At 33.1% G+C, this 27,280-nt stretch overlaps 4 protein-coding genes across 13 annotated transcripts; 3 read left to right on the forward strand and 1 right to left on the reverse strand.

The window, feature by feature from the left end:
• Window positions 1–1,786: 1,786 nt before the first annotated feature.
• On the reverse strand, window positions 1,787–9,095 carry LOC111314017 (meiosis-specific protein ASY3-like). 10 transcript variants are annotated; one of them, XM_022914972.2, is made up of 12 exons: window positions 8,844–9,083; window positions 8,667–8,709; window positions 8,124–8,195; window positions 6,072–7,613; window positions 5,817–5,970; window positions 4,954–5,091; window positions 4,794–4,863; window positions 4,539–4,688; window positions 4,407–4,465; window positions 3,650–3,784; window positions 2,666–2,757; window positions 1,787–2,159 (listed from the first exon to the last, which is right to left on the reverse strand). In XM_022914972.2, exons 3-12 carry the CDS (start codon window positions 8,154–8,156, stop codon window positions 2,091–2,093), a joined length of 2,442 nt encoding a protein of 813 aa, XP_022770707.2. In that variant the 5' UTR covers window positions 8,157–8,195; window positions 8,667–8,709; window positions 8,844–9,083; the 3' UTR covers window positions 1,787–2,090. The 10 variants fall into 10 exon arrangements, 9 of the variants coding, with proteins under 9 accessions (XP_022770707.2, XP_089608638.1, XP_089608637.1 ...); XM_089752512.1 differs by lacking the exon at window positions 8,124–8,195 and having other exon boundaries at window positions 4,794–4,857; window positions 8,844–9,084; XM_089752511.1 differs by lacking the exon at window positions 8,124–8,195.
• A 6,391-nt stretch (window positions 9,096–15,486) lies between these two features.
• LOC111314019 (protoporphyrinogen oxidase 1, chloroplastic-like) lies at window positions 15,487–19,787 on the forward strand. The gene is made up of 9 exons (XM_022914981.2): window positions 15,487–16,011; window positions 16,183–16,368; window positions 16,503–16,587; window positions 17,285–17,432; window positions 17,513–17,593; window positions 17,709–17,880; window positions 18,417–18,576; window positions 18,681–18,784; window positions 19,281–19,787. Exons 1-9 carry the CDS (start codon window positions 15,628–15,630, stop codon window positions 19,578–19,580), a joined length of 1,620 nt encoding a protein of 539 aa, XP_022770716.2. The 5' UTR covers window positions 15,487–15,627; the 3' UTR covers window positions 19,581–19,787.
• Window positions 19,788–22,898: 3,111 nt separating this feature from the next.
• Window positions 22,899–24,268, forward strand: LOC111313368 (auxin-responsive protein IAA30-like). The gene is made up of 4 exons (XM_022914035.2): window positions 22,899–23,236; window positions 23,322–23,527; window positions 23,631–23,733; window positions 23,867–24,268. The coding sequence occupies exons 1-4, from the start codon at window positions 22,962–22,964 to the stop codon at window positions 23,910–23,912; spliced, it is 630 nt and encodes a 209-aa protein (XP_022769770.2). The 5' UTR covers window positions 22,899–22,961; the 3' UTR covers window positions 23,913–24,268.
• A 1,283-nt stretch (window positions 24,269–25,551) lies between these two features.
• LOC111313369 (plasma membrane proteolipid 3-like) lies at window positions 25,552–26,405 on the forward strand. The gene is made up of 2 exons (XM_022914036.2): window positions 25,552–25,842; window positions 26,121–26,405. Exons 1-2 carry the CDS (start codon window positions 25,705–25,707, stop codon window positions 26,205–26,207), a joined length of 225 nt encoding a protein of 74 aa, XP_022769771.1. The 5' UTR covers window positions 25,552–25,704; the 3' UTR covers window positions 26,208–26,405.
• The last annotated feature ends 875 nt before the right edge of the window (window positions 26,406–27,280 follow it).

A 27,280-nucleotide genomic window follows, 5' to 3' on the forward strand; every position in this document is an offset into this window, starting at 1 on the left:
ATGTATTTAAAAATAAATTAATAAAATCGATCAGTATTAGAATGTTACATTCAATCATTAATTTTGAAAATGAATAACCAATCAAACTAATTAAATAAATATTTTTTATTATCAAAACCGAATAAATTGAATCAAATTAATATATCTTGATTTATTTCAATTGATTAAATCAGTTATAAGTTACAACCCATTAGTGTTAACTCGAATCGTTACCTAACCTACATCAGTAATACACAACACTGAAATTCTGCCTACAAAATAATGTTAGTCTGAATTTGTATTAGTCCTGTGTAATCTATTTTCACCGCTACGAATCGCTTATTTTTCTTTCCAAAAGAAGAACAGTGATGATAACGATAAAGGATAAGAAAAAAAAAAAAAAGACCAGAACATAGATAAGGTTCCCCGATACTACCCAACCAACAGGGAAACTCCGCATATGGCACCCGAAATTCTAGAAATCAACGAACTTAAAAATGCTCAAAAAATGAGCATCAAATCAAGCACTAGGAATAGGATGAGTCGAATTCCTTGTAAAATTAATATAGAACACTGCCCCGCCGGCAAATAAGATATCCCAATAATTTGCATTGATACATTAATTATAGTAGTTGATTAATTGAAACCCATACCATAAGTAGATGGTAATTGACAACAAGCACGAGGAAAAGCATGCCAACGAGAGGACAGTGACGATCATTTTTATTATCTTCATTATCTTGAAATTGAATTTTGAAAATGAAAGTTCAACGCATGACAAAGAAATGGCCAGAATTTTGTACGAGCCCACGAAGGAATCTAAGACTCTCACGAGAACTGGGGGATCAGGACCAGGACTAGCCACAGTCCGAAGTGTAGTAGAGCCACCGCCCAGTGGCGACACGTAACCCAATAGATCAGTCAGTCAGAAACATCCAATCAAATCCACGCATTAAGGAAGAAAGATTGGAGAAAAAAAGCGTGTACTTGACGTGATCACATATGGTTCACATGCCCCTATGTTTCCTTGTCGCTGTAATGTGTTTTTTTTTTTCGGTTGAAATTTCACTCACCCGGGCCGGAACGAATTAACAAAGGGTGGACAAAAGAAAGCTGTGGTCAATCCATCCATAAAGAAAAACAGACAGACAACGACAGTGCTAAGAAGGGAGGGACCCAGGGTGATGAGGATAATGAAAGCCCCAAATTCAACGAACATTAAATGATGTCAGACGTAGAAACTAAACCCAAGTAGAACATGAACGAAATTTTCAGTCTTTCGTTTTCTAGCTGCCTGAGAAACCCCAGAAATTCTACCGCGGCTCTCTTTTAACAACCTAACAAAGAAACCGTAATGTTTTTTTTTTTTTCTTTGGTTCTATGCTGATAAAAAAGACCACAATAAGGGAAAAAAAGAAAATTGCAAGACAACCTCACTGTGATTGTGGTGGATAGAAACTTGCGTGGAACATGACGTAACAACATCAACCCCTGGACAGAAAGACACATTATTTTAATTTTAATAATCGAACACCATAAATACAATACCAAATTGTTGAGCTTAACGCTCCCGCATATGGTTGCAAATATGCAATGAGAAACTACGTAATCGGAACATTCATATCCATTTCATCCAGTACCCAAAAGAAAACAGTGCTATACTTTTCCTTCATTTTACGGTAATGTAGAAGAAAACCGACCAAATCTTCAGAATGTACAAGTGGCTCCATCTCGGTTCACATATAAAGCCAACAAAGAGTTAGTGCAAATATAAAGTAAATCTGCAACAAAATCATTTAAAAATATATACTCGGGAAAAAAAAAATCTCATCATTGCTTGCCATAAATCTAATTCAATATAGTCCGAGATTCTTTCATTTTATACGTAAAACCAATCGCACCATCGCATCAAGAACTCAAGTTACAGGCTACTCAAAGAAAAAGTGATGTCTCCACTATTACAGATAAGGTTCCACTGGACAATTGAAAAATATAGAATCAAGGGCTAAGTAGAATAAGGTATTAGGGAAATGTTAGGACATACAGAATTTACAAAGTCAATTTCTAACTTCTTAGGATGAATGAAAGTCGATCTTCAGGCCTCTGTCAGTTTAGTATATACTGTCTTTCAAGCACTCAGCTATTACATGTTTCAGGTGGAGCATCTTTTCGCTCGCCGACTGCATTAAATTAGGATGATAACATGCATGTTATACAGGACACAAAACATTCAGCTCTGAATTATAATGAAGAATTTGAGTGCTAAAAGGCATGGTCTACGAAGACTATCTTAAGTGTGAGGACTCGACATAAAGTGGATAGCAATAGAAGGATCCTGGCCTGACTACGAGGTTCATAGGTTCAAGCTTTGCAAGATTGGAGGTGCAAAAAGATAAACTTATCAATTATCATAGGCTTCTCTTTTAATCAGTACTTAGTGAGCGAATTCCATAAAAACGTGATGCACACCAACAGCACTAGATTTCCAAGCCCACACAAATCTAACGTCTAGTGGCTCCCAATTAATGTATCTAACCTACTCACCAAGTTTTGGTAACTGTATGGATATATTACCAGAACCAAGCATTTGGCCAGTGGATGCCCACATAATATGTGGATTACACCGTGCCTGAATTGTTGAAAAGTTAGGCTAAACTTTTATTATAAACAGAAACAACGAACTTGCCTCATGGACAGCTGTGATTCTTCTTTCAGCATTATTAAGTTGGATTTCAGCTGCTTCTTCCGCATGCATGAGAAGCTTCTGGTGTGACACTTCTGTAAATATATTAGACACAGAACACACCAGAATATAAATTAAATATAACACCGGCTACATACAAGCTTATAAGAATGTCAAAAATAATTCTATGACTATACATTGTATTCTAATTTTAAAAAGAATTAATTGTCACTTTGCTGCTTGATCTGAATTCAAGTTAATCGTTTTAAGCTGCAGTGTAACCAGTTTTAAAATGTTCAGCCAGGGATAAATAATTTTAAAATATGAGAATATAGGGGGTGATAAGTGAAGGTTGTAAATACTATATTCCTGAATGCAACCAGTAATGCCAAGTTTTAGAAGTTCAAGTGCTGAAAAGGGACCTAGAACACCATTGTATTTCTCAAATCAAGTATAAAATTTCCTTTGGTCCATTGTTTGTAATTGGGATACATCACAATATCCTAGATGAACCTCTATGACAAAAGTAATTTCTCCAAACTGAAATAGCCTTGCATGAAAAATCATGGACTGCTTCAATATCCCAATGAATCCTGACGTTCCAAGAAATATTCCACATAAAATTATTCCATGTCCACCAATGAAAACTTTCCCAAGAACCTCTATGACCAAAGTAATTTCTCCAAACTGAAATATCCTTGCATGAAAAATCATGGACTGCATCAATATCCCAATGAATCCCGACGTTCCAAGAAATATTCCACATAAAATTATTCCATGTCCACCAATGAAAACTTGCATGCAAATTAGCTTCATCTTCACATGTCAGTGACAAGGACAGCATGCATCTCATAATGGAGCAAATGGGTCACATATTTTTACACACTCCTCACATTTGATTAAGCTACATGAAAAATCTACGAAAACAAGATGCAATAATGCAGTCATAGTCAATGAATTTATTCAAAATAAATAAAGTTGCCATACTTTGTCTCTTCATGATTCCCTTTAACTCAATTTGGTGAGCTTCCATCCCTTCAAGGATAATATTGCAGTCCAGGAGATGATGATGGATATCCTCCTTGAACTTTTCAAGCATCAGCTTCAATTGTTCTTGTTGCTCTGTGGGAAAAAAGCAATCAAATAGAAAACATATCAAGTAAGGCCTCCCTGATAGTTAATTTACTAAGATAAATAATTAAATACAGAGAAACCATAAGACCAATGGCACTCCTCTCTCAAGTTTAGTAATAATAACACTGCAAATTTGTAAGAAAAGAAAAGGTGAAACTATGTTTGCATTCACACACTAGCATGGCTTGCTTCCCACCACATATCAGTAATCATGTTTTTCTCAGAAGATAGGATCCCAATCGTGCTTTTTGTTAGAAGCATGTGTGCTCTCATTAAAAGCATGAGTAAGATGGGTAATGTATCAAAACTAAATGTAAATAGCATCCTCTGAGACAAAACCTCACATGTGATGCTTAGTCCCTAGACACATATATATGCTACCAAAGTGGACATACAAACACCAAGGCCAAATGTAACTCATCATTCCAGACCAGTGAACTACAACTACAAATTGATAGGCACTTTTTGGGGCTCGTAATCTGAGAGACCGGATCAGTAAAATAAAAGTAATACTCTAATTCATATACAAATAAGCACTTTTCAATACAATTAGGAGCTGATGGCATTTTATTGAAGCCAATCAAGTCATTCAGTTAATAAAAACTGTCACCTTGCAATCTTGTTTCCAGGTGTTTCCTTTTGGTTTTACTGAGACTAGTCAGCTTCCCTCTGAAAGATAAAGAAAACCAAAGCTAAGTATCAGCATGTTGGATTAGGAAAGCTTTCAGTTTTAAATACATACACATCAGATTCAATCTGAAACTCAACGTTCAGCAGCATTGACTTAATCTCCTCAGAAATGGACATTAAAATCTCAGAGGACTTCTTTCTAGTAGCTGAATCCATTTTGCGTTTAAAGGTTTCTAGAGCCAAAGCAAACAGTGTAACAGCCCTGAAACATTGCCAAGCAAAACTCAACTCAATCAAGAATAAAGTTGGTGTTCCAGAGATAGCATCAGTGGGTATTTCCAATCTTTGCTTAGATATAAATGAGGACCTGGTCAATTCATCTTCTTGGTCCTGTTCTGAGGGTTCCTGGAACCAATAACTTTTTCCAATCCCTGCCCCTTTGGAACAAAAATAAAGAAACTACTTTAGAAAGAAACTGATGTGAGGATAACTAGAGCAGTAGATGTTCAAATGTGAAGAAGTTGTGCCTTCTTGAGAGGGTGAGGTGGGACTGAATTCACTAAGCCTGAAATCTTCAAGGTTTTGAAGCCGTTTGATTGGACAATGCACGAAATTTGGTTTCTCAGAAATAACAGTCTCTGGTGAGAGCAGATCATCTCTGTGACCTTGACAACACCATCATATAAAGAACCAAAGAAGCTTCCATTAAGAAGGAAAATTTAGAAGAATAAATCAGAAATGGAGATGAAATTAAGAAGAATCCATGCCAATGCATACAGTATTCACAGTACAGACTGGTTAAAGCTTGTGAAGTCAATTAAGCTATGAAAATTGAGAAACACAATCAAGTAGATTAACCAATCTTGGAGCAACGGCCTGATATGACAAATTACCAAGAATTCTTCTCCAAAGTGATAAGTTACCATGAATTTCACAATCAATAAAGAAGGCTAATAGTTTCATGGCATGATATTAAAAGAACTAACAGCAGTTACAAGGGTGGAGTGGTGTTATGATTTTCGCTTTAAACAGTTTACTAAAGAGAAAACAAAACATAAAGCCATAAGCAGAGGGTGCAATATCAAGAACAAGAAGGGAGACCAAAATTAAAACTGCAACTTTTCAGTCATTCTACTTTTGAAACATACATTTTCGATCTTCTTCATAACATCTACTCCCGTCAATTCATTACAGAAACATACAGTCATTGATAACAAATCAGGTAGAATGTCTTGTAAGAATGTGAATCAGGACACATGAACTCTTATCATCCAATCAACTGATTACTTGGAAATAACTAATGGTAAGTTATATCCCAAATGGAGTTATCCAATAAATTTTTGGAAGCATATTGCATAGCATGTTTCAGAAAAGCATTTTTGATACTTACAATCATATCTTTTAATAATGGGTGATCCTTCTTCAAAGCTCTCTGACCGCCTCTCTTCTGGTGATGCTTCAGAAAGTTCATTTACTGGGTCAAAATTTTCCTTAGCTGGCATGGCATTCCTGAGTGAAGAAACAGTATGCTTCTCTGCATCTTCCTGAAACTCAATAAGGAAGGTCAAAGGCAGAAAAGATAATGCTCAAGTTTAGACATATATTCCACTCCCATATTACAATCCTGAAGAATAGTTAAGGATACAGGTGACTGAGCTTGCGCATTGGAATCATTACAAACAGTTCTTGAAGTTTGGAAAGTCCTGAAGCTCCGGATATTTCCTATGGTAAATCCTCTCTCAGATAGTACAGGATTGCAAGCACCTTTCTCCATCTCTACAGTTTTTGGTGTAGGGATCGGAGATGTATTTAAAATAGGTGTGTTGAATCCAAAAGTTGGACTTTGGAAATCATCTTGTGTATACAAAAAATTCCTCAAAGATATATTACCTAAATCTTCTTGTTTATCCCCTTTTTCTGGTGATGTTGGATTGTCAAAATTAACCTGCTGGTTTGTCTTGTTGGTCACTGGAGAATGAAAAGAGTCCTTTTCTTGAACCTTTTCGGAGTTTTCTCTCCTTTTCTCACTAAAGGAACCAGGAAGGCTTTCAATCTTATTACCAAGTATAGAAGTTTTCTCTCCAGGCAATGGAGTTTCACTCCTATAGGTTGTTTGCTTAACCTCATCTCCATTATCCTCTCTAGGAAAACAGAGCTTACGTGGACCAATTTTAGAACTTTTCCTCAAAATTTTCTTTTTCCTGGACAATGATGACCCACAATTGACAGCACCATCTAGCTTTGTAGATTTTCCTTCTCCAAAAGAGAAGATGCTTTGTTGATGTTTATGCTTGGAGGATAAACCAACTCTAGTCTTGTCTGGTTGCACTTTGGCTGGAGCTCGTTTTCGGGTCAAAGAATGGGTTACTGGCCTCTTAATGGTCTTATCAGGATTGTCTGAATCAGTTTCTATAGTATCTGAATTTTGTCTGGGCTTTACAACTGTGTCTCCCATATGATCAGCGCTTATCTCTGGTTTTAAATTATTGGCACTGACCTTATGAGACCATGAACTAGATTGCAGACTTTTTGGTGAAGAAACAGTTCCCAACAACTCCCACAGCTTCATTTTCAAAGTTTCAGTTTGTATGTTTTGTGTTTTATCTGCTTTGTCCTCTATCACCACTTTATCCAACTCAAGAACTTTCCGTGCATTTGCAAAATTGAACTCCTCCAGCCTCTGTGAGTTGCCATCCTTCATTCCTTTCCTTTTGTAGGTGAGGCCATTAATGAGGCTATCAAACTTATGCCACTCGCTACCAACATTCTGTGCGTTTAAGGTTTGGTTTGGAAAAAACTGAATTGAATATGTTACTGGCACATCCTTCACTGCATTAATTTTCTTCTGTCTAGGGTTGCTAGTTTCTTCTGGGAAAGAGGCAGTCTCTGCAGCAAGAGATTTTTTATGTAAGGATCTAGGAGTAATCCATGGAGATTTAACCTGCTCAGTATCTTCAGTTTGCTTCCCCTTTGAGGTTGTGACAGCTTCCCCTTTGTTTTTTCCCTCTGTGGAAATTCCAATGCTAGGTTCAATTCTTTCTGTGTTTGGCTGTTTACCTTCATCTTCCTTGGTGGCTCCAGGTTTTCCCTTAGCTAAAGAGTCTACCGTAACTCCTATTGAAATCTTTCTCGATTGGCTGGATGGATGATAATTGCAGCCAAAACTTCGACAGTCACTCATTCGATCCTGAAATATAAATTTGCAAGGCATCAAACACTAATTTATTGCAATAGTTATTGGAATTGTAATAAGTTACCGGAATCATAATGCAGTAACAGCAATATCAGTTCACTGGTATTAATTTGCTATATAAACCAATGAGAATTAAGCTAAATTCGTATTCAAATGTGTCCAAAACTGACTTACACGTTCCAGGAAAACAAGACCTACAAATTGCAAGAACTGGAAAAGAATCTACTCATAGGAAAAACAACGCACATAAATCAACTAGAACTAGAAAACTATTTAAGAACTATTATGCTCCATGCCCCCACCATATATGAATTAATAGAATATGCCATATATTGTAAAACTAATATTTTAGTCCAGTAGAACTTTATAATAAGCAGGCACTGCTAGCAACAAAAATTGCAGATCTGTAAGTTATTGAGTACAAACTCTTGAAGCAAGAAAGAGGCAAGATGGTTCAATGAAAGGAAAATGAAGCTTAAGAAACTGCTACTTTTTCCTACTTACTTCTCGTAAACTTTGCCTCACGTCTACTTCCATTATCACAATTTTATCTTGAAATGCACAAAATCAACACCGCTGTTAGAAGCAACATGCAGATTGAGCAATTGAAGTTTAGAAGAGAAAACAAATAGAAGAAAGGTACATCTCTAACTCTGTTTGGTTACTGAGAAAACTCGAAAAGCAAATTCAAGGTTCAACTCTGCTTTATTGGAATTTTCAGATAATCTTAGGAGATCTCCATTTTCTCATGAGATGCCAGGTTTTAACTGTTTTTTCTCCTCTGATTTTGTTATTTTCTCACCAACCAAACAAAATGTAAAGCAAAGGCAAAAAACCAAACCATCAGATCTCAAGGAACTTATCAAAAAATATTATATATGCAGCCAAAAAAATCAATTATCCTATGCTTCTAAGAAGTAAGATAACAAGAAAACTCAGATCGAATATTATTAAACCCTAATTTATCTCAATCACAAGGAAAAAAAATCATGAACAATAAAAAATTTTAAAAAATCAATAGCATAAATTCAAATCCCGAGCAATTACCGAAACCTCTAAGATCAAAGTAGGAAGCAAAATCTACGACAACCTGAAATTCGAAACAAAAAAATCAGAGAGCGCCACCATAATGAATTTATACTTAATCTAAGAAAACATGAAATAACATTTTAAAAAGATATCCGATGTGAAATTAATTGAATTGAGATAAATTTAATTGCTTACGGGTCACTTTTCTCCCCGATAATTAAAAAGCGATGGGTTTTCGATTTTTCTTTGGGATTTTGACAGATAAAAATTGGAACAAGTAAGGTGAAGTGAAGAGAAAAATAGACTAGTAGAGCCGTAATCGTAGAGGAGAAAAGGGAGGGTGGTGCATTTTCGAGTAATTCTAGCTAATGGGGAAAAGAGGCGGGAGAAGGAAATTTGTTCTGACCGTCTTGAAATTGGAAATGCGATATTGCAACGTTCTAAAGGGATTATTGTGTTCGGCATGCGCATTGCGCACACATCTGAATTCACTGAATTGTCTAGATTGCCCCTATAAGCGTTTTCTTAATATTATTAAGTTCGAGATGCGATAGCCAGCCAAGGGTGCGAGGCGACGCGGCGGCCCACCCATCAAAATTTCCTGCCCTGGTGAAAATCTCTTATTTTATCGTAATAAAATTTCAATTTATCCTAATTTATTTTGGTGCAAAGAAAATTATAATTTTTCATAAAAAATATTTATAGAATATTATTTTGTAGTTACAATATAATTTTTGATAAATTTAAATATAAAAAATTAATTCAAAATTTTATACATGCGATGTTTTAAACTTATATATATTTATTTGTATATAATCAGAACTCCCTTTTATATAAAAAATTTATCATCATTTCATCCATGTACGACGAGAAATTCACGACTTCGATTCTGAAGTCATCAAAATGAGTTGTCAAAATGATGAGTAGCAAGTTAATTATATGCTGTAAATTTGTAATAGTGGTTTTAAAAGGCTATGCTGAGCAAGTGTTAACTTAAGGGGACATAAGTAGCAAATTAAATTCATCCATCTAGCAAATAAAAAATATATTTTACATATTTTATACTTATTTCCATTATTTTTAAAAATAAAAAATTAAAATTTTTTATATAATGAAAGTCAAAGCATAAAAGAATATATAATAAAAAATTACAAATATTAAATTTCGTTTGTTTCACAGAAAATGATTTTCAAAAAATGATTTATGAAAATGTTTATATTTTTTTAATTGAATGAGATTTTTTATTATTTGAATGCATTAATGAAAAATATTTTTAATTGTTTATTTTTTTTAAATCTATTTTTTCAGATAATATTACTATAATTATTAAAATATTAAAATATATTTATTATTAAAATATATTGAAATTATTTACTATTAAAATTATTAATATTAAAAAATAATTATGTTTTAATTATAATATTTAATATTAAAATATTATGTTAATATAAAAAATACTTAAAATAAAACTATTTATTATTCTTTATATTATTTATTAATATGTTATATTAATAGTATGTTATTTATTAATAATACTATTATAATATTTATTAATTAAATTAATAATATTTATTATACTATTATTTAATAATATAATATTATTTATTAATATATTATATTAATAGTATATTATTTATTTGTATAATATCATTTATTAATATAAATAATATTATTTATAAGTAAAATTATGTTCAAAAGTATTAAGATATAGTTATGCTTGTAAACAGTTTTTTTTTTAATAATTTTTTTTAAATTCGTAAGATAATTTTTTTAAAAATGATTTCGTTTTTTATTGATCAATTAGTTTTTCATTAAAAAAACACCTAAAAATATGAAATTATTTTCAAAAATCATTTTTTGTAAAATAAAATTAAGCATTAAATATTCAAATTAAAATTTTAGAAGAATCCTTCTTTAAAAAAATGAGAGTAATGTCATTTTAATTAAATTTCAATTTTTTTTCATTCAAATTAAGATGTTATATTATTATGTTTCATCTTAGTGTTTTTAATAAATATATTTTTGTTATTTACGTATTTCTTTACAAATAATATTTATACTACATCGAACATTGCAAATTTTTTTGTTAGTACAAATACTATAATTAAGAATATAATTGATTATTACACTTCATGCGTGAACTATTTTAAACAATAAAAATGTACTTGACGACACAGTCAATGATATTAAGAAATATTTTAACAAAAACATATTTTTAATAGTTTATATTTTGTTAGTAAAAGTTATCAACAGTCAACGAAATTTTAATTTAGTGTAAGAATAAAAAAAAAAATTTTTAAATTTTGAAGTCATATGTTCAAGTTTTTAATACTTTAAGGAGGTTAATTAATTTAAACTTTATATTATTAACATATTTATTTACATTAAAATAATACCAATATTACATTAATTCTCATTTTCATTATTATATTTATAATTTTTTTAATTAATTCCAATATTTGTTATCCATTTTATATTAAATAATATGTATTTTTATTCTTTTTTCTAGATACGTTAACATATATTTTACCTTCAAATCAATGGATTCTATATCATGTCAACGAAGGAACAACTAATTGTCTTTGATGTTATAATTAAGTTGTTAGTTGTTGTTCACTCCGTCGTAATGAAAAATGTTGAATTATGATCAACATCTTTAATCATTCCATCGCACTTCCACGCACGTAAAAACTAAAAAGTTAAGGAATTGAGCTAAAGGATATTTTATGAAGTATTTTCTGAAACAGATTATAGTTATTCTGATGATGAATCTTACTATATTTTTATAATAAATACAGAATCTAACCAATATAATGTTTCAATAACTTTTTCTACATATACAAACACTACGACAAAATAAGGTATGGTTAAACTTAAAAATATTATGAAAAAAACTCATCATATTTTTGAAAATACCTTTGAAAAATAGAAGGTATTAAGTTTATAATTTTTCTCATTTGAGAAAAATTTTTATTTTAAAAATCCTCATGCTTCATCCAGTTTTAACCCAAATATAATTTTACCTCATACTAATGTTTTTTAGCATAAAAAAGATTATGATATTGAGAGTATATCTAGTAATCAATCTTTTTATACTCCTCATATAAGTTTTTTTTTTTATTTTATAATACAAACAGTGCAGAATATCTACAACGAGCAAACAATATAAGCTATACAGGTAATGCTTAAGTTTCTATATTTGCAGGAGATAATTCATCTCAGCAAAATACAGGTGATAATCGATCCTATTATCATTCTGTTAATTATATTTTAAATTCACACAATTCTTTTTCTAGGAATCATAGAAATGAAGAAATCAAAATGTTACATTTTATAAATAATTTTAGATTATTTGCACCCAACACAATCTTATTCTCTAATAAATATCGATATTATACTTTTTGTGAAATGTGATTTTTTATTTTCAGGATTATAAACCATATTGTCTACATATATTGCTAGACACAGGAACAACAATCTCAAGTTGTCGCAATCATGCTTTACCTATAAATAAATGGCAACCAATAAAGCATCATATCATCATAATAGGTATAGATGGTAAGAAAACTATTATTGGTTACAAAGCAAAAAATATTTTTGTTTATTTTAATAATGTTAGATTTATAATACCAAAAATATTATGTTTTCCTAATGTGTATGGAGACATACTATTAGGAAATAATTTTTTACATACTTATGTTCCATTCTCTATATCTAATATTCATGTTACTCTTACAATTGATAAGAAATCAATTGAAATTCTTTTATTACAGGAACATAAGCATATTTGTGATAAAAACTTTTAACTAGAAATATTAACAAATACTATAAAAGCAATAAATGAAACTTATTGGCTTTATAAAATTTTACAGGAAAACCTCAGTGAACAACCATTGAAGCTTTGGAAAAGAAATATAAGATACTGTGAACTTACTATTCACAATCCAAAAGAGATTATAAGAGTAAAGCCCATGATCTATACCAAATAGGATATAGATAAATTTGATATTCAAATTTTAAAACTATTAGACAAAGGTCTGATAAAACCAATTACCAGCCCACATTCTAGCCTAGTATTCATGGATCATAATATCTCAAAGATCAAGGAGTTTTCAAAAAAACTGAAAAATATCAAACAATTTCAACAATTTTTAGGTATAGTTAATTATGACATATAATTTTTCAAAAATCTTTCTAAAAAATAAAGCCTTCTTTTGCATAAATTACGCAAAAATAATGATTTTGTCTAAACAACAGCAGACTCTGATATTATTAAATAAATAAAATCAGAGCTAACTTATATACTTAAAGTTTATTTACCCAAACAGAGAGATTTACGGATATTAGAGATATGCCAGTAAAGAACATTGGAGATGTATCTTTAAAGCAAAAAATATTCATCAAAATGATGAATTGATTTGTAGTTATAATTTTAGTAAATTTAAACCAAATGAAGTTAATTATATTATTTATGAAAAAAAGCTATTAGCCATAAAAAATGGTGTACAGTGATTTCATATTTATTTAACTTCTGAGACATTTGTTACAATAACGATAACCAGGCAGTCTAAGATTTTTTAAAAAACAAAAAACTCTCAGACAACCCAAGAAGAATCATGTGATATAATTTTATTTGTCAATACAATTTTCTTATTGGGTGTATCAATTCTAATAAAAATATTTCAACTGATTTTCTTAGTAGACCAAATAGATCGAGATAAAATACCTCAAGAAATTCTTAGAGAATGAAAAACTATAAAGAATAAGCAATCTAAAAAAGGTTATTCTTCATCTTTCTCTTCAACCTCTACTTCTCCGTGATCTCCTAACTTATTTACAAATCCTAACACTGGATTTAGTTTTTATAATGATCTTAATCAAAGATTATTTTTCTATTAACCTCAAAATTTTATACCCCCATACATGCTATTTCTTTTGAGATTTCAAACAAATTTCTCACAAGTTGCTAAAAACTCAAATCAATGGACATTCATGAGCTATTCAGAAATAATTTATTCTACAAAAAAATCGTTGAAAGATACAAAGGTTTTTACCTCTGAAATAAAATTTTTTTATAAACCTGGACTTGTACCACGAGTCTATGATTTACTAAACAATGTTTAGAAATCTCATCTCTCAGAAAACAAATGGATGATCAAACTAGCTGAATTTCTAGGCAAACGGGCTAATGAAATTCAGAGGTTTAAAGAAACAGCTTTCCAAGGCCTTTTTTCTACTAATTTGCTAAAATAACAATATATTGATTTCTTTGCTTTTGAAGAAAATCAGTATAGTATTCAATAAATAAACAATTTATTGAATTTATGTGAATATTTCAAAAATTATAATTCTCCTAAGCTAAACAAGCTTAAGAGAATTATTTTGTTTGAAAAAGCTACAGTATTCCTAACCAATGAACTGTTTCAACAAATAAATTTTTCTATTGCCCAGACAACAGAAAAACTGTTGATCGAAAAAATTTTCAAAACATTATTTCCCTACTTATATTTTTATTACAGAAATTGACAATTCCATTCTAAAAATCAAAATTTGCTTTAATCATGAACCATTTGATATAACCAGTATCGAATTGGGAATACTTGGCTAAATTATAATCCAAAACTTTTATTTTGAACTTATAAAAAAATTTTCAGCTTTTATCAAGCATCAATTTTACCAAATCGTAAAATATGCTAAACAATTCTACTATATATGTTTCATCATAACCAACCTTCTTAGAGTATTTCGATAAGAAAGATTTTATCAACCTTACCAAATATGAAAAATTGAAAGGGTAATTGCAGTAGCTTTCCTTGACCCTCATACAGATGCTCAAATCCACTCAAATGATTTAAACAAAATAATATCTAAATATATCAATCCTTCCCAATACCAATTCCAAACAGGAATTTCTATGATAAAAAAAGTAAAACACTTGTTTCATCTGGTTACTACTACAAAGTTTCCTAGAATATCTGTAAAAACTGATGGATGAAGGATAATAGTAAGATATTATTATTCCTGTCATGATGATTTAGAAATAAAAAATGAACCAGAGGCCATACAACTTCTGGAAAGACTTTCCAAAATGAAAGATATTGATCATCTTATATAAATGCTATACCAGTATAAAGAAGGATGACAGGTGTGGAATAAAATCAAAACTAATTCTCGTCAATCTTTTAGCCCAGAAGATGAAGAGTTGCATAATCTAAAAAATGATATGGAAGGATAAACCATCCTGTGGATATTTCAAGCAAGAATTTACTTATCAAAGCTATCGATACAAAAGATAAAGCTATTCGAAACAAAAAATCAATAGTACTGTAGCAGTCACTATTATCGACAAAAAATTATGTAGTAATCACTGTAGTAGAAAGTTATTATAAAAGACAAAGACCTACCACCGAAAACAGTATAGTAAGTCACTGTAACAATCACTGTAAATAAAAATTATACTATTTACTATAACGATAATTATACATAATTATTATTTTCAATTTGTTTATAAATAAGATGTAAAAGAAACATTAGATGAGACTCTTTGATCACTCTGATCCCTTATTTTCTTAGCTTTTCTTCATTTATCATCCTCCATTATTTGTAAATTTCCTTTATTTACCTTTATTTCCTCTAAAAAAAAAATATCATATTAAACCGTTACTTATTTTGACTGATCCCCCCCCCCCCAAAAAAAGTCAAACCGACTCAGACGTGTGAGATATCACACTTGATTTTTCCTCTAAAAGTAAAAAAAAAAAAATTCATGTCAAGCCGTTGCTGGAGTATTTTGACTGATTGCCAATAGAAAAAATGAAAGTCAAACTGACTCAGACGTGTGAGTGCCCACACTCGATATATCCTCTTGCAGATAGCACAATCTGGCCAAAATCGTCGTTTCAACTCGCAGGCAGCCATGAACATCCACTTATTCTAATTCCAGCCCGTTCTGCTTCCCGCTCGATAGGTCCCACCAGCCATGAAAACGCTAACTGACTTCTCTCTTCTCCGCTCCTCAACCTCCATTTTCCCCTTCTGCAAGCCCAACCACCAAATACCGCACCGCATTCACAAATCTTTCAAACTCCGCTGCTCCATCGCCGAGGGGCCCGCAATTTCCTCATCAAAGATCTACGGTGGAGAATCATCCGTTGTGGATTGTGTGATCGTAGGAGGCGGCATCAGTGGGCTATGCATTGCCCAAGCTCTCGCCACCAAGCACCATGACGTCACTTCCAATGTGATCGTGACGGAAGCCAGAGACCGAGTCGGTGGCAACATCACAACCGTTGAGAGAGATGGATATCTGTGGGAAGAAGGACCTAACAGTTTCCAGCCGTCCGATCCTGTTCTCACCATGGCGGTACGTTCGTCTTAATCCACATTGTTCCTGACTTCATATTCGTAATTTTTACTGTAATTAGTTATGCAATTTAGTTTTTTTAACTTGCTGCTTAATTGAACTTCATTAACACATGAATTATAGGTTCAGTAATTTGTTAGTTTCCAAATAAATGTTTGTTGATTGTTATAGGTGGATAGTGGATTGAAGGATGATTTAGTTTTAGGTGACCCTAATGCGCCGCGATTTGTTCTATGGGAGGGGAAATTAAGGCCTGTACCCTCCAAGCCAACTGACTTACCGGTTTTTGATTTGATGAGCATCGGTGGAAAACTTAGGGCTGGATTGGGCGCTATTGGCATTCGGCCGCCTCCTCCAGTTTGTCCTCTTAACTTTCTTATAAGCTTTTTCTTTTGTTTGGTTATATATCAAAAGTGTGTGCCATATATTTGCATAAGTTTTATTTTTTCAGTTGAAGTTTCTCATATAGCAAAATTTGACAAAGGTAACAGGGTCATGAAGAATCAGTGGAGGAGTTTGTGCGTCGTAATCTTGGTGCTGAGGTTTTTGAGCGCTTGATTGAACCATTTTGTTCAGGTGATGATTAATAATCTTTTGTTTTGGTTTCGTGTTTCATGTGTGCGCAAAGATTTGTTATTTAGTCACTATCTGTGAAGAATGTCAATAATTTAGAAATATATTTTGTTCTGTCTAAACCCCCTTGTCATTTTGGCATGTTAATTGTCCTTAATATCTGCTGACTTTTCTTGGCATTTCATATAAAAAGAGTCAGGAAATTTCTCTGATTTCAATACATTGTTATCATTTATCTCCGTGGTTTAGCTCCATGGGGTCTTGTTGCACATGGAGTTGGGTTTGTTTTCTTGAGTTATGCAGATAAGGGTAGTAAATGATGCCGTTGTTACTACGTGTTAACTACCTTAGCATAATTGCCATTGCTGTGATGATAGTTTGAAAAGTTGAAAGTTAAAATATTTGCATTTCCTGAAGTTTCCCTTTATCTGATACTATTACAGTACTTCTGGTGATAATTCCATTCTTATTATGTGTTCACTTATCTGCAATGATGTATTTTAATGGTCAATATTTTGTTTCTCTTAGGCCATTTTTTTTCAACTAACAAGTTTATTACAATTTATATACTAGTGCAATAATGAACCACCTCCTTCCAATTAGCATCTTTTGATTTGAAGTTTCGAACCTTAGAACTGATACTTAATTTCTGTTTTTTAACCAATTCATAATTTGTATAACTGAAAAGTTGTTGTTGCAGGTGTTTATGCTGGGGATCCATCAAAATTAAGCATGAAAGCAGCATTTGGAAGAGTATGGAAGCTTGAAGAGAGTGGTGGTAGCATCATTGGTGGTACTTTCAAGACAATCCAGGAGAGAAATAAGACACCTAAGCCACCCAGAGACCCGTAATTGTGCACATATTGAGGCTTCTGATGTGATTCTTTCATGATATTTATTTTCGTCATGCTGAATGGTTATCTTGCAGGCGTCTACCAACACCAAAGGGCCAAACAGTTGGATCTTTTAGGAAGGGACTTGCCATGCTGCCTGAGGCAATTGCGTCTAGGTAGACCAGTCACCATCACTGCTATGATTTAGCCACTGTAGTGGTTCTAAAGTGTCAATTTGCTTTTAGGGATCTTCAGGTTTCAGGATCCTAATTAGTTGTGTTGACTTGGCAGTTTGGGTAGCAATGTAAAATTATTGTGGAAGCTCTCCAGTATTACTAAATTGGGTAATGGCGAGTATAGCTTGACATATGAAACACCTGAAGGAATGGTCTCTCTTCAGAGTAGAAGTGTTGTCATGACCATTCCATCCCATGTTGCCAGTAACCTGTTGCATCCTCTCTCGGTATGTTTCCATTTCTCCCTTCTCCTTGCTAGACATACTTTTATGATATCTGGCATAGAGGGTTTGCTCCTTTATGTTGTTCTGTCTAGGATGTGAAATTATCAAAATTTTTGGTCAAAAGGAAAGTAGGTTTGCATGCCTGTATCTATTTGCTCATATTTGTGCATATGTGTGTTTGTTTTAAATTTTGAATTCTAGGTGGAGTGTGTATTTCTCCTCCCAAATTTGATAGAGCACTGTTGGCCAGGTTTGAACTACCGAATTGGGCATCTGTTATGTGGTGTGTTAGCTCACGGAGTTGTTGATGTTATTGAGCATGATGCCAGTCCAGCTTCTTAAGAAATTTTCCATGCATGATTTGTTGTTTATGGGTCTCTAAGACTTTCCTGGTATACTAATAATGTATATTCTGAAGAAAATAGTTATTTAACAGACTAATTGATGCCATGTTCTAGTCCTTTACTAATTTAGTTATGTTCACTTGAGTTTAAAATTTTAATATGATTTTTTGATCCATTTCTACAATCTCTATGCAGGCTGCTGCTGCAGATGCACTATCCCAGTTTTACTACCCACCAGTTGCATCAGTGACAATCTCATATCCAGAAGAAGCTATTCGAAAAGAATGCTTGATTGATGGTGAACTTAAGGGATTTGGCCAATTGCACCCACGCAGCCAAGGAATTGAAACCTTAGGTAACTGTACTCCTTCTGAAAGTATCATATCCTGGTCTTATGCTGAATGCTATTTGCAGTAAAGTTACTATGAGAAATTTGATTGGGTGACAAAAAACTTGCAGGGACCATATACAGTTCGTCACTTTTTCCCAATCGAGCTCCAGCTGGCAGAGTTTTGCTCTTGAATTACATTGGAGGAGCTACCAACCCTGGAATTTTGTCCAAGGTAGACATCTTTTGAGAAACAGAATTTGAATGTTATGTTGTGGACAAGGAAATTAATGATAAGGAAGCACTTGACGGTAGATCTGAGATTTTCTCATGCTCTAAATGCGGAAGAACAATGATATTTGTTGTAATCCCTCTTGAAGATATTACGAACATGTTATAATTGCTGCCAAGTTACTGAGTTTGCCTAGCAAACTTTAGATATATGATGGTCAAGATTGTTGACAGGTTCTACTTTTATCACTGCTATGATTTGTCACATGAACCTACAAATACTGTTTTCCATGATTAGGAATTCATTGCTCAAATGAATTGGCGTGTTTTTGGTCTGCAGCCGACTACATTCTTGCATGATTCTGTTCAATATCTACTCTTCCTTTTCTTTTGAGATTTATAGTTAGGTGGATTTTATCTAGAATCATATTCTTTGATGCTTTTTTCCCTTTTATATTATTATAGTTTTGAATTCTTACTGACACTGCATATTCCTGTAGACTGACGGTGAACTTGTAGAAGCAGTTGATCGTGATTTGAGAAAAATGCTTATAAATCCTAATGCAAAGGATCCTCTTGTATTGGGTGTGAGAAAATGGCCACAAGCCATTCCACAATTCTTGGTTGGTCATTTGGATCTCCTTCATACCGCAAAAACTGCTCTCAGGGATTCTGGGTTTCATGGGCTGTTTCTTGGGGGCAACTATGTATCTGGTGTGGCATTAGGACGATGTGTGGAAGGTGCTTACGAGGTTGCAGCTGAAGTGAAGGGCTTCCTGTCACAATATGCATGCAATTAATATTGAATTTATGTGGGCAGGCTGCAAATGTAGAAATGCATTGTTGAATAGTATCTCTTTAGCCAAGTTTTGGGTAGGTTTTGTTGATGATGCAGTTCCTTGATTGCTTTAGGAGTTTTGGCTAGCATTTTATATTTGTAAATTACTATTTCTCATGTCGCAATATCATTCTTGATAGCAATCATACCATACTTAATTTTCTCGTCCCATGGTACCAGCATTGGAGGCACACATGCATTAGGAATTGGAGCATGATACTAAAACATTTGATTGTCCTGGAACGTGTGCTGTAATTATAGATCATACATGCTGTCTATCAAAGTTGCTTTTGCATTGGACAACCTGCTTTAGGGCTAGTAGTCACCTTGCCTCTAGAAGGGCTTGGGACTCGTTGCTATGAGCAGGTCAGGCTCAGAATGTCGAAAGGAGGGTTGCCTGGTTGGGAGGAGTTATGCTTGTAAATTATTCATGAATTATCAGGCTGAGAATGGTAGAAATGTTTCAAAATCATGAAGCTGCATAAAGAAAATGTGAATTTGAATTCTTAGTTTGTGAGTGTAGCGATTGGATGGAAGGCAAATGGATTCAAAGAAGGTGTAAAAATTGAGTTTTCAAACTTACGCCGAGGTTGAGGTTGGGCTAAAAGAAAAACTTAAAGATGGGTCAAGAGTTCATAATTGCTTGTTCTTTCTAGACCCAAAATCTTCAGCAGCAAATTCTTCCTGTTGATCTCTTCCGTTTCATTTATGTTCCCGACGATTCTGATATTTATTTCGTCTGCAGTATCTTTTGCCATTAGCATGCTATTAACTAGTAGTATTTCTTTTACAGCAAGGGCAAGTCCTTTTTAATTTATTGTTGTATTTATTCTTTTGGTAGCGAATAAGGAGTCATTCTACAATTATTTCCAAGAATAACATGCTGTTCGCCAGAGCCTTGTCTTTCATTTCTCAGGCAAAGTCTCCTTTTCTCTATTTAAACAACGAGGAGTCCAGGAGAGCCAAGTAATCTTTTCATTATTCTTTTTACCAGTATGATTTTACTAGCACTAGTATCAATTATTTATTCTAGACCTATAGATGATGCGAATGGTCATCACTGGTTATCAAAGTAATCGTTGACGAACAAATGCAATTGAATGACATCAACAGGTTTTGTTCAAGCAATGCCAAGAAAAAAAAAAAATACCGGTTAACACAATTTTGGGTCTCATAGTTAGATCTTGCCACTCCCATAGAATCCACTTTAAAATGTGTAAAAGACATTATTCTAGTAACTACCAAAAAAAGACTCTCGTTATAGACAAAAGACTTGATCCGCTTTGGACAGTAGGGGAGCATAATGTTTGGCCTACTACTCCGTAGGCGGCCTGACTTTTTTTTTTTTGTCCTTGCATGTAAAAACGAATGGATTAATTTCAAAGCAAGAATATAGTTTTAGGCAAAGCCAAAGCCCGAAAATGGGATTATGCTCCCACCCCCAGCTCCGGGGCCTATCTTTGAGACATTTCAGCGTAGAGAAATAAAAAGCAAATCTTAAGTTTGACTGATAAAAACAACTGAAAAAGAGCCCCATAGAGGAGGAGACAGGACGATGAATATTTTCGTGGGAGGGCAGGGAGATAAGAAATTTGACGCTTCTGAAAAAAGGGTTTGGGCGTTCTTTATTTCTTTCTTTCTTTTAACGTTAGAAGGCTTTAGGTTCAACGTCAATGGTGTTTTTGAGAGACAAAACGGTCTTCGGAGCAGCAAAAAGGTCTCCCATGATGGCGATTTGAAGCAACATTTCGGTAGGGCTAGTGGGGGACATCAGCTTTTGCTTTTCTCCTCGTTTGTTTTTTTCCTTTTTTGTTTACTACTCCTCCCTCGCAAATTGGCGTTTCTTTTGGTGCAAGCAACCTTTCTTGTTCCCCCTTTGCTGCGATAAACAACAATAGTAATAGAGTTAGATACTTAGGAGAGACAAAACTAAGAGTTACCTTCGACACGTGGATTCTACACGTGGGAACAGATTTTTTTCCCTTTGTGCCCTTTCCTAGTTTATTTTTTCCTGTGCTTGCAAATTGAGTTTGATTGCATATCTTCGTGATTGGATCTTTAGGTCCTCTCTTTAAGAAGTCATTAGCGACAAAACAACTTTTTGTTACTATTGTATAATGATATCTCTTTATTTTTTAATTAATTCATTTATTTAAAAAAATAATCCTTAAAGCTTATGAAATAAAAAAAAAGACCGACTTATTTGCATTTGTTCTCAATTTTATTTTAATTCAATCCTCAATTTGAGAGAGCAATGGTAACATACAATGAACTTGTTTTATCTTAATAATCACATCATTAATAATTAATTTTATAATTATATTATCAATATTCAACATAATTTCAAAATAAATAATTATTTACAATTCATCTAGTTATGTCAACATCTATGTTGACATTTACGTCGGTAGAACTGATTTAAAAAATTTGTATATGAAGAATCACTAGGGAACCCATTAATTCCTAATCCCAGACATCCAAACGCTAGATGTTTTTTCTCTGCATGTTGAGTTTCGCAACCCCAATGGTTCGGTTTATATTATGTTGATTATACATGCACTGTTTTTAAAATATAAATATAACAAGTCACTTCGCATTGCAAACAACTTAATATATAAACTGAATTCATCATTACCAATACCCTCCGCCCTTCCCTTAATTATGTTTACTCAGCACAATAATTCTATCCATTGAACATTGATTTTGAAGCTTTAGTGTTGTTCCCATGTCAAAACGTTTCCAAACTCGATGCTTTTGTATCCCTGTTCGAATGCCCGTCACTTGTCTACATCCATTGCCTCAACCATATATATGTAAAAGTAAACAATTTTTAAGTAGATTGATCCCTTAATCATTCATAGTTTTAAATGGTTATAGGTTTAAATAATAAGGTAAGCTTGATGATGATGACCCAAAAGCTTTTTTACCCTGTTTGAATGTTCATGGATTATGTTTCTGATTAATGTGGAATCAATGAATCCCCGCAGCCCACGGGTTCAATAGTTTAAGGGAATGCATGGTTGTATTAGCTGTGAAAATGATTTGAATTTATTTATTAATTCTGTAAAAAGAGAGACATAATCATCAATTAAAGAACTCAAATCTTTAAATGCAGTTCACACTTTTTCAACGAGGGATGCCGCAAATAACTGCTATGAATTACCCGTGAATCCTTCAACAGAAGAGAAGAAAGCAGAGAAAAAATGAAAAGTTGCACATGAACCTCATTGAATCAAAGTCCAAAAAAATGTTAAAGTCATTATTAATACAAGTTGGGTTGGTAGACGACACGTGTACATGTCGGCTGCCCTAACAACATATCATCCCAACCATAGCCAGTCATATGAAAGAATTGCCTCCTTTGCTTCTCCCAACAAAATTTTGTCCTATTAATGTTTCTGGTTATTTAAACCCAAGTTGGCGGCTCATTTGTCTTCAATCTTCAGTCTTCATCACATCTCTGAAAATGGGCAGGGCAACCAGTTCTTCTTCATCGTCTATCGAGAGCAGCAACCACTTTGCTTTCTCAAGCACTGGTGCTTCTGCTTCTTCGCAGAGGGACCTTAGCACTGATCTTCAGCTTGGTCTTAGCATTTCAACCTCTCCTCCTTATGGAAGGTGTTTATTTAGTCACCATCCTTTCTTTAATTTCCTTTTTTCCTTTTATGATTCATGTTAATAGTAAATTGCATGTATATATCAGGGAGCAACCATCGGATTGGCCACCAATCAAGCCGCCGCTAAGGCAGGCGCTTGCAGAAGAAGAAAATGAGTGTGACAGTGCAACTTTCTTTGTTAAGGTTTACATGGATGGGATTCCTATTGGCAGAAAACTGGACCTGTTGGCTCACGAGAGTTACTATGACCTAATAAGGACTCTCCAGCACATGTTCAACACAAACATTATCTGTAAGTTTCATCTTTGCTGTTTAATTTCCTTTATTGAATCTGATCTTTCTGAACCAAAATTTTGACAAATCAAGAGTTTTGTTTTTGATATATAAATATGCAGGGGCTGAGGCTGAGGTGGATGGAGATCATTATGAGAAATATCATGTGCTAACATATGAAGACAAGGAAGGGGACTGGATGATGGTCGGTGATGTTCCTTGGGAGTAAGTAACCAGATTTCTCCATTAAAAACAACATTCCCATTTGTCAAATTCAGTTATTTCTATATATATATATGATGATGATCCCTTATAGTACACCAGAGCTGAATCTGTTCTTCTCATGCATGTACTGTAGGATGTTCTTGTCAGCTGTGAGGAGATTGAAGATCACCAAGTGCTGAATTTTGATACAAAATCTCTCTGATTCTTTTTTCTTTTTTAAACTCTTGTTGTTTTTTGTGGAGTGAAAATCAATAGGTAGGCAGAAAATTTAGGGTGGAATATGTTTTAGGACTTTGAATGTAAATTTGCATACTAAGATGATAGAGTAACAAGCATCACTTTTGTCACTGGGCTGTCAATTTTTTTTTTTGGATGATTGTGATGCTTTTTTCCTTAAGCACTCCAATAAATTCAATTTATAGTGAACGGAAAACCTGCTGAAGAGTTTCAATCTGTGGCCTCTTAATAGGGGAATTTAATGGATAATCCTCTGAATGAGATAGTTTCATGTTTTTGTACCTAAGATGCACTACTATTCATGAAATGGAACGTCCGAAGAGAGGAGATTGTAATTCAGATTAAGGAGTTGTACTCTCAAGAGAATGGTTTTGGATTCAATATTAAGATGGTTAAAATTAAACTGAAAATTTTCCTATATCTTGGTAGACAAGAACCAGAAAAATAACATCCCAGGCTCTACAACCACAGGGTACAAAGCCAACCAAAAAAATTCAAAATAACTTTAAAAAATGTGATCAATCAAATGTGACTGGATAGATCTTGTGATTTTCCCTGGAATTAATTGCTCAGGAGGAGTCAGGACAGCCCATGATCGAGCCTATTTAGAAGGAATAACTGCCTAGTCAAGGTCAAGACTATTGGGCTACTGGCTGCACATACGGACCTATAGGGATCAAAGTTTTTTGAGGTTCAGATTAGATGGGCCCAACAAATTAATTAACCAGTTGAACCATTGTCTTGTCTGGTTGGTTACTGCTCATCCCGTCTTCCACATGTAACAAGTCTGATTATGTTGTCAATTGAGAGGAATAGCTGTTTGACCATTTGAGACATGAAAATCAAATGGCCTTTTTGATTTCTTGACAACACAACTAAATGTGTCTCAGCCTAGGTTTTCTTTTAAAACAACATTGTAGCATTCGTAGTTCGTACAGCTTAATAATCAAATTCAATATAATAAAAGATTGAAAATGTAAGAGATTTGCATGGCCAAAACTTAAGTTTACCTTTGACCAACACAATCACTCCAAATGTGCATTTTGTTTAATGAAACCAATAAATTGAATATCTTATTATCTAAAATTAAAAAAAAATTTCAATAAATTTTGGAGAAGGGAGATAGGATCAAATTCCATTCTCTACACTTTCACAAGCCCTTTTGATAAATCACCGTTAAATTTCCATCTAAAGTGGAGATGGAAAGCAAAAGTATTCTTTGTAACGTTGCCCTGAATAATTTTTAATTTGTTTTGGAACCGCAATCTTTTTTCCTTTTACCAATGTCTCTAGAAGAACTAGAGGAACAATTCTGTAATATTATCCATTTTCAAGTGCTCTTAATTTTGTGCAAGGCATGCAATCCCATAATTGGGGAACATTCTACCATTCAGATTCCATCAACTTGATCGATTCCCACAAGCCTAAAGTACAGAATCGAGCATCTCATAAAATTAAAGCAGAAGATGATTAAATATATAGATTGACCTTAACACGTCAAGGAAAAAATTCTTTCATCTATAGTAGTAATTAATATATGAAATCAGCAACGTGAAAACAGCTTGCCAATGTCACTATTAACTCATCCAATTCCCTAGTTTGGTTCTCTTTTATTTTGGCTGAAATATTGTCACTGTTTTCACAGCATATCTTGGATTCTATAAAAGTAAGTAGTAGTAGACTCCATCTTCACAACAAGGTAGCTCTTTGATCTATCTTCAACCATATACCAACATGTGTATCTGCATCAGGTGCGGATGCTTTAGCTGTAAAGATTCAAGCGAGGAAGAGAAGAAGGAAGAAGACTGTGTTGACATGACCCTGGCCATCTTTCTGCCTCCAGCTGGGATATATAAAAAGGAAGGCTGCACGGTCAGTCTCTCCTTTTCTTCTATCTTACTAGCATATTTCTTCCAAATTGAATTGATTTTTTACTTATCAATTTAAATTTTTACAAGATTTTAAAATCTATCTAATAACAATAGAGAAATTGGGAATGAATTCGTTCAACCTACGTACCAAATTGTTGAAGTCACAGAAGAAGATGGTAACATATATAATTTTACGGAAGCTGTAATTATAAGTCGAGAGAAATGAGTAGTAATTAATTAAGAGCTGACTGTCTGTTTCTGTTTTTGAGTTAATTACAGGCCAAATTCTGGGCAAATGTAGTCCTGACGATAGCAGGATATGTGCCAGGAAGCATCCATGCTGCCATCGTCGTATCATCGAAATGAACATTGTGGCATCGAATTTAGATATTGTCGTTAATTGTATTACTACGTACTCATTTCAGTTGTCAAAAAATTATGTAGTACCACTTAAGAAGGATTTCCTTCAAAAAATAATTGGATTGCCTTCTCCTTCTAAGAGACAGAAATGAAAGGAACCAAATTCCTTATCTCAAACTGCAAAGTACAAAAAGGTAATTGGAAGAGAACATAATTAATTTTATAACTTTCGTTATCAATTGGATTCTTCGACGCTTATCGACTTCAGTTCTTTTTTGTTGCTCCGTTATTCTTTTCAATCTTCATCCATTCACATCACCATGCATACGTCAATTTGCCGATGAGTTCGATACCGGTTGAAAGAGAAGATTAATATGCTTTTCGAACAACGCACCGGATCCAATATTCGTCTCCACGCCCTAAACCTCTTTTATGCTACTTAAGGATATTTTGGTTCATAGAACTTGAACTTAAGTAGAAACGAATTCCATTAATTTGGCTCTTCAATTTTTAAAATTAAAAAATTTTAAAATTTTAAAATTTTTAATATTATTTTTTGTTTATTACTTAAATTTAGAAAATAAAATTATTTTATTTTATGAAAAATAAAATTATTATAAAAATACAATTTTCTTCCATTCAAATAATTTTTTGAACTTGTAATTGATAATCAAATCGAACCAAATGTATCTCAAATTGAATATATAAAAAATTTGAGTTGAATTGGACAATGCCATTTGATAGATATTTTGGTTTATCTTTTATTTTAATTCATTTTAATTTTTTTACTTTTCATTTTTTATTAAAAATAAAAAAAAATCAACCAAACGAAATTTTAATTATTGAAAAGTTAAATTTTTACGAAAAACTAAAACATCATATAATAAATAGAGTTAGCAACTTAAGCCGATAACGGCATGGTTTATTTATAAAATACAGGACTCTTTTAGTTTTAGCGGTTAGAATCAACTTAAAAAATAAAAATAAAAAGCTTTGGCAAACACATAAAACGGCCCAAGGCAAAAAGGAAGCCTAATTTCTATGGATCAGAGACATAAGAAACACGGAGGAATAGATGC

Source organism: Durio zibethinus, chromosome 23 (assembly GCF_047325235.1).
Source record: "Durio zibethinus cultivar Kanyao isolate XHJ-2024 chromosome 23, ASM4732523v1, whole genome shotgun sequence".
Taxonomy (NCBI): Eukaryota; Viridiplantae; Streptophyta; class Magnoliopsida; order Malvales; family Malvaceae; genus Durio; species Durio zibethinus.

What these genes read in the sequence shown, in the direction of transcription:
- LOC111314017 (XM_089752510.1), bottom strand. Translation starts at nt 8,156, where the DNA reads ATGGAAGTAGACGTGAGGCAAAGTTTACGAGAA. An exon ending in ATGCGCAAGCTCAGTCACCT is followed by an intron (nt 5,971 to 6,071) that starts GTATCCTTAACT and finishes ATTGAGTTTCAG; the next exon opens with GAAGATGCAGAGAAGCATAC. An exon ending in CAAGAAGATGAATTGACCAG is followed by an intron (nt 4,689 to 4,793) that starts GTCCTCATTTAT and finishes GCAATGTTTCAG; the next exon opens with GGCTGTTACACTGTTTGCTT.
- LOC111313368 (XM_022914035.2), top strand. Translation starts at nt 22,962, where the DNA reads ATGAAAGAATTGCCTCCTTTGCTTCTCCCAACAAAATTTTGTCCTATT. An exon ending in ACCTCTCCTCCTTATGGAAG is followed by an intron (nt 23,237 to 23,321) that starts GTGTTTATTTAG and finishes TGTATATATCAG; the next exon opens with GGAGCAACCATCGGATTGGC. An exon ending in GTCGGTGATGTTCCTTGGGA is followed by an intron (nt 23,734 to 23,866) that starts GTAAGTAACCAG and finishes CATGTACTGTAG; the next exon opens with GATGTTCTTGTCAGCTGTGA.
- LOC111314019 (XM_022914981.2), top strand. Translation starts at nt 15,628, where the DNA reads ATGAAAACGCTAACTGACTTCTCTCTTCTCCGCTCCTCAACCTCCATT. An exon ending in CCTAAGCCACCCAGAGACCC is followed by an intron (nt 17,433 to 17,512) that starts GTAATTGTGCAC and finishes GTTATCTTGCAG; the next exon opens with GCGTCTACCAACACCAAAGG. An exon ending in CCAAGGAATTGAAACCTTAG is followed by an intron (nt 18,577 to 18,680) that starts GTAACTGTACTC and finishes AAAAACTTGCAG; the next exon opens with GGACCATATACAGTTCGTCA.
- LOC111313369 (XM_022914036.2), top strand. Translation starts at nt 25,705, where the DNA reads ATGTGTATCTGCATCAGGTGCGGATGCTTTAGCTGTAAAGATTCAAGC. An exon ending in ATAAAAAGGAAGGCTGCACG is followed by an intron (nt 25,843 to 26,120) that starts GTCAGTCTCTCC and finishes AGTTAATTACAG; the next exon opens with GCCAAATTCTGGGCAAATGT.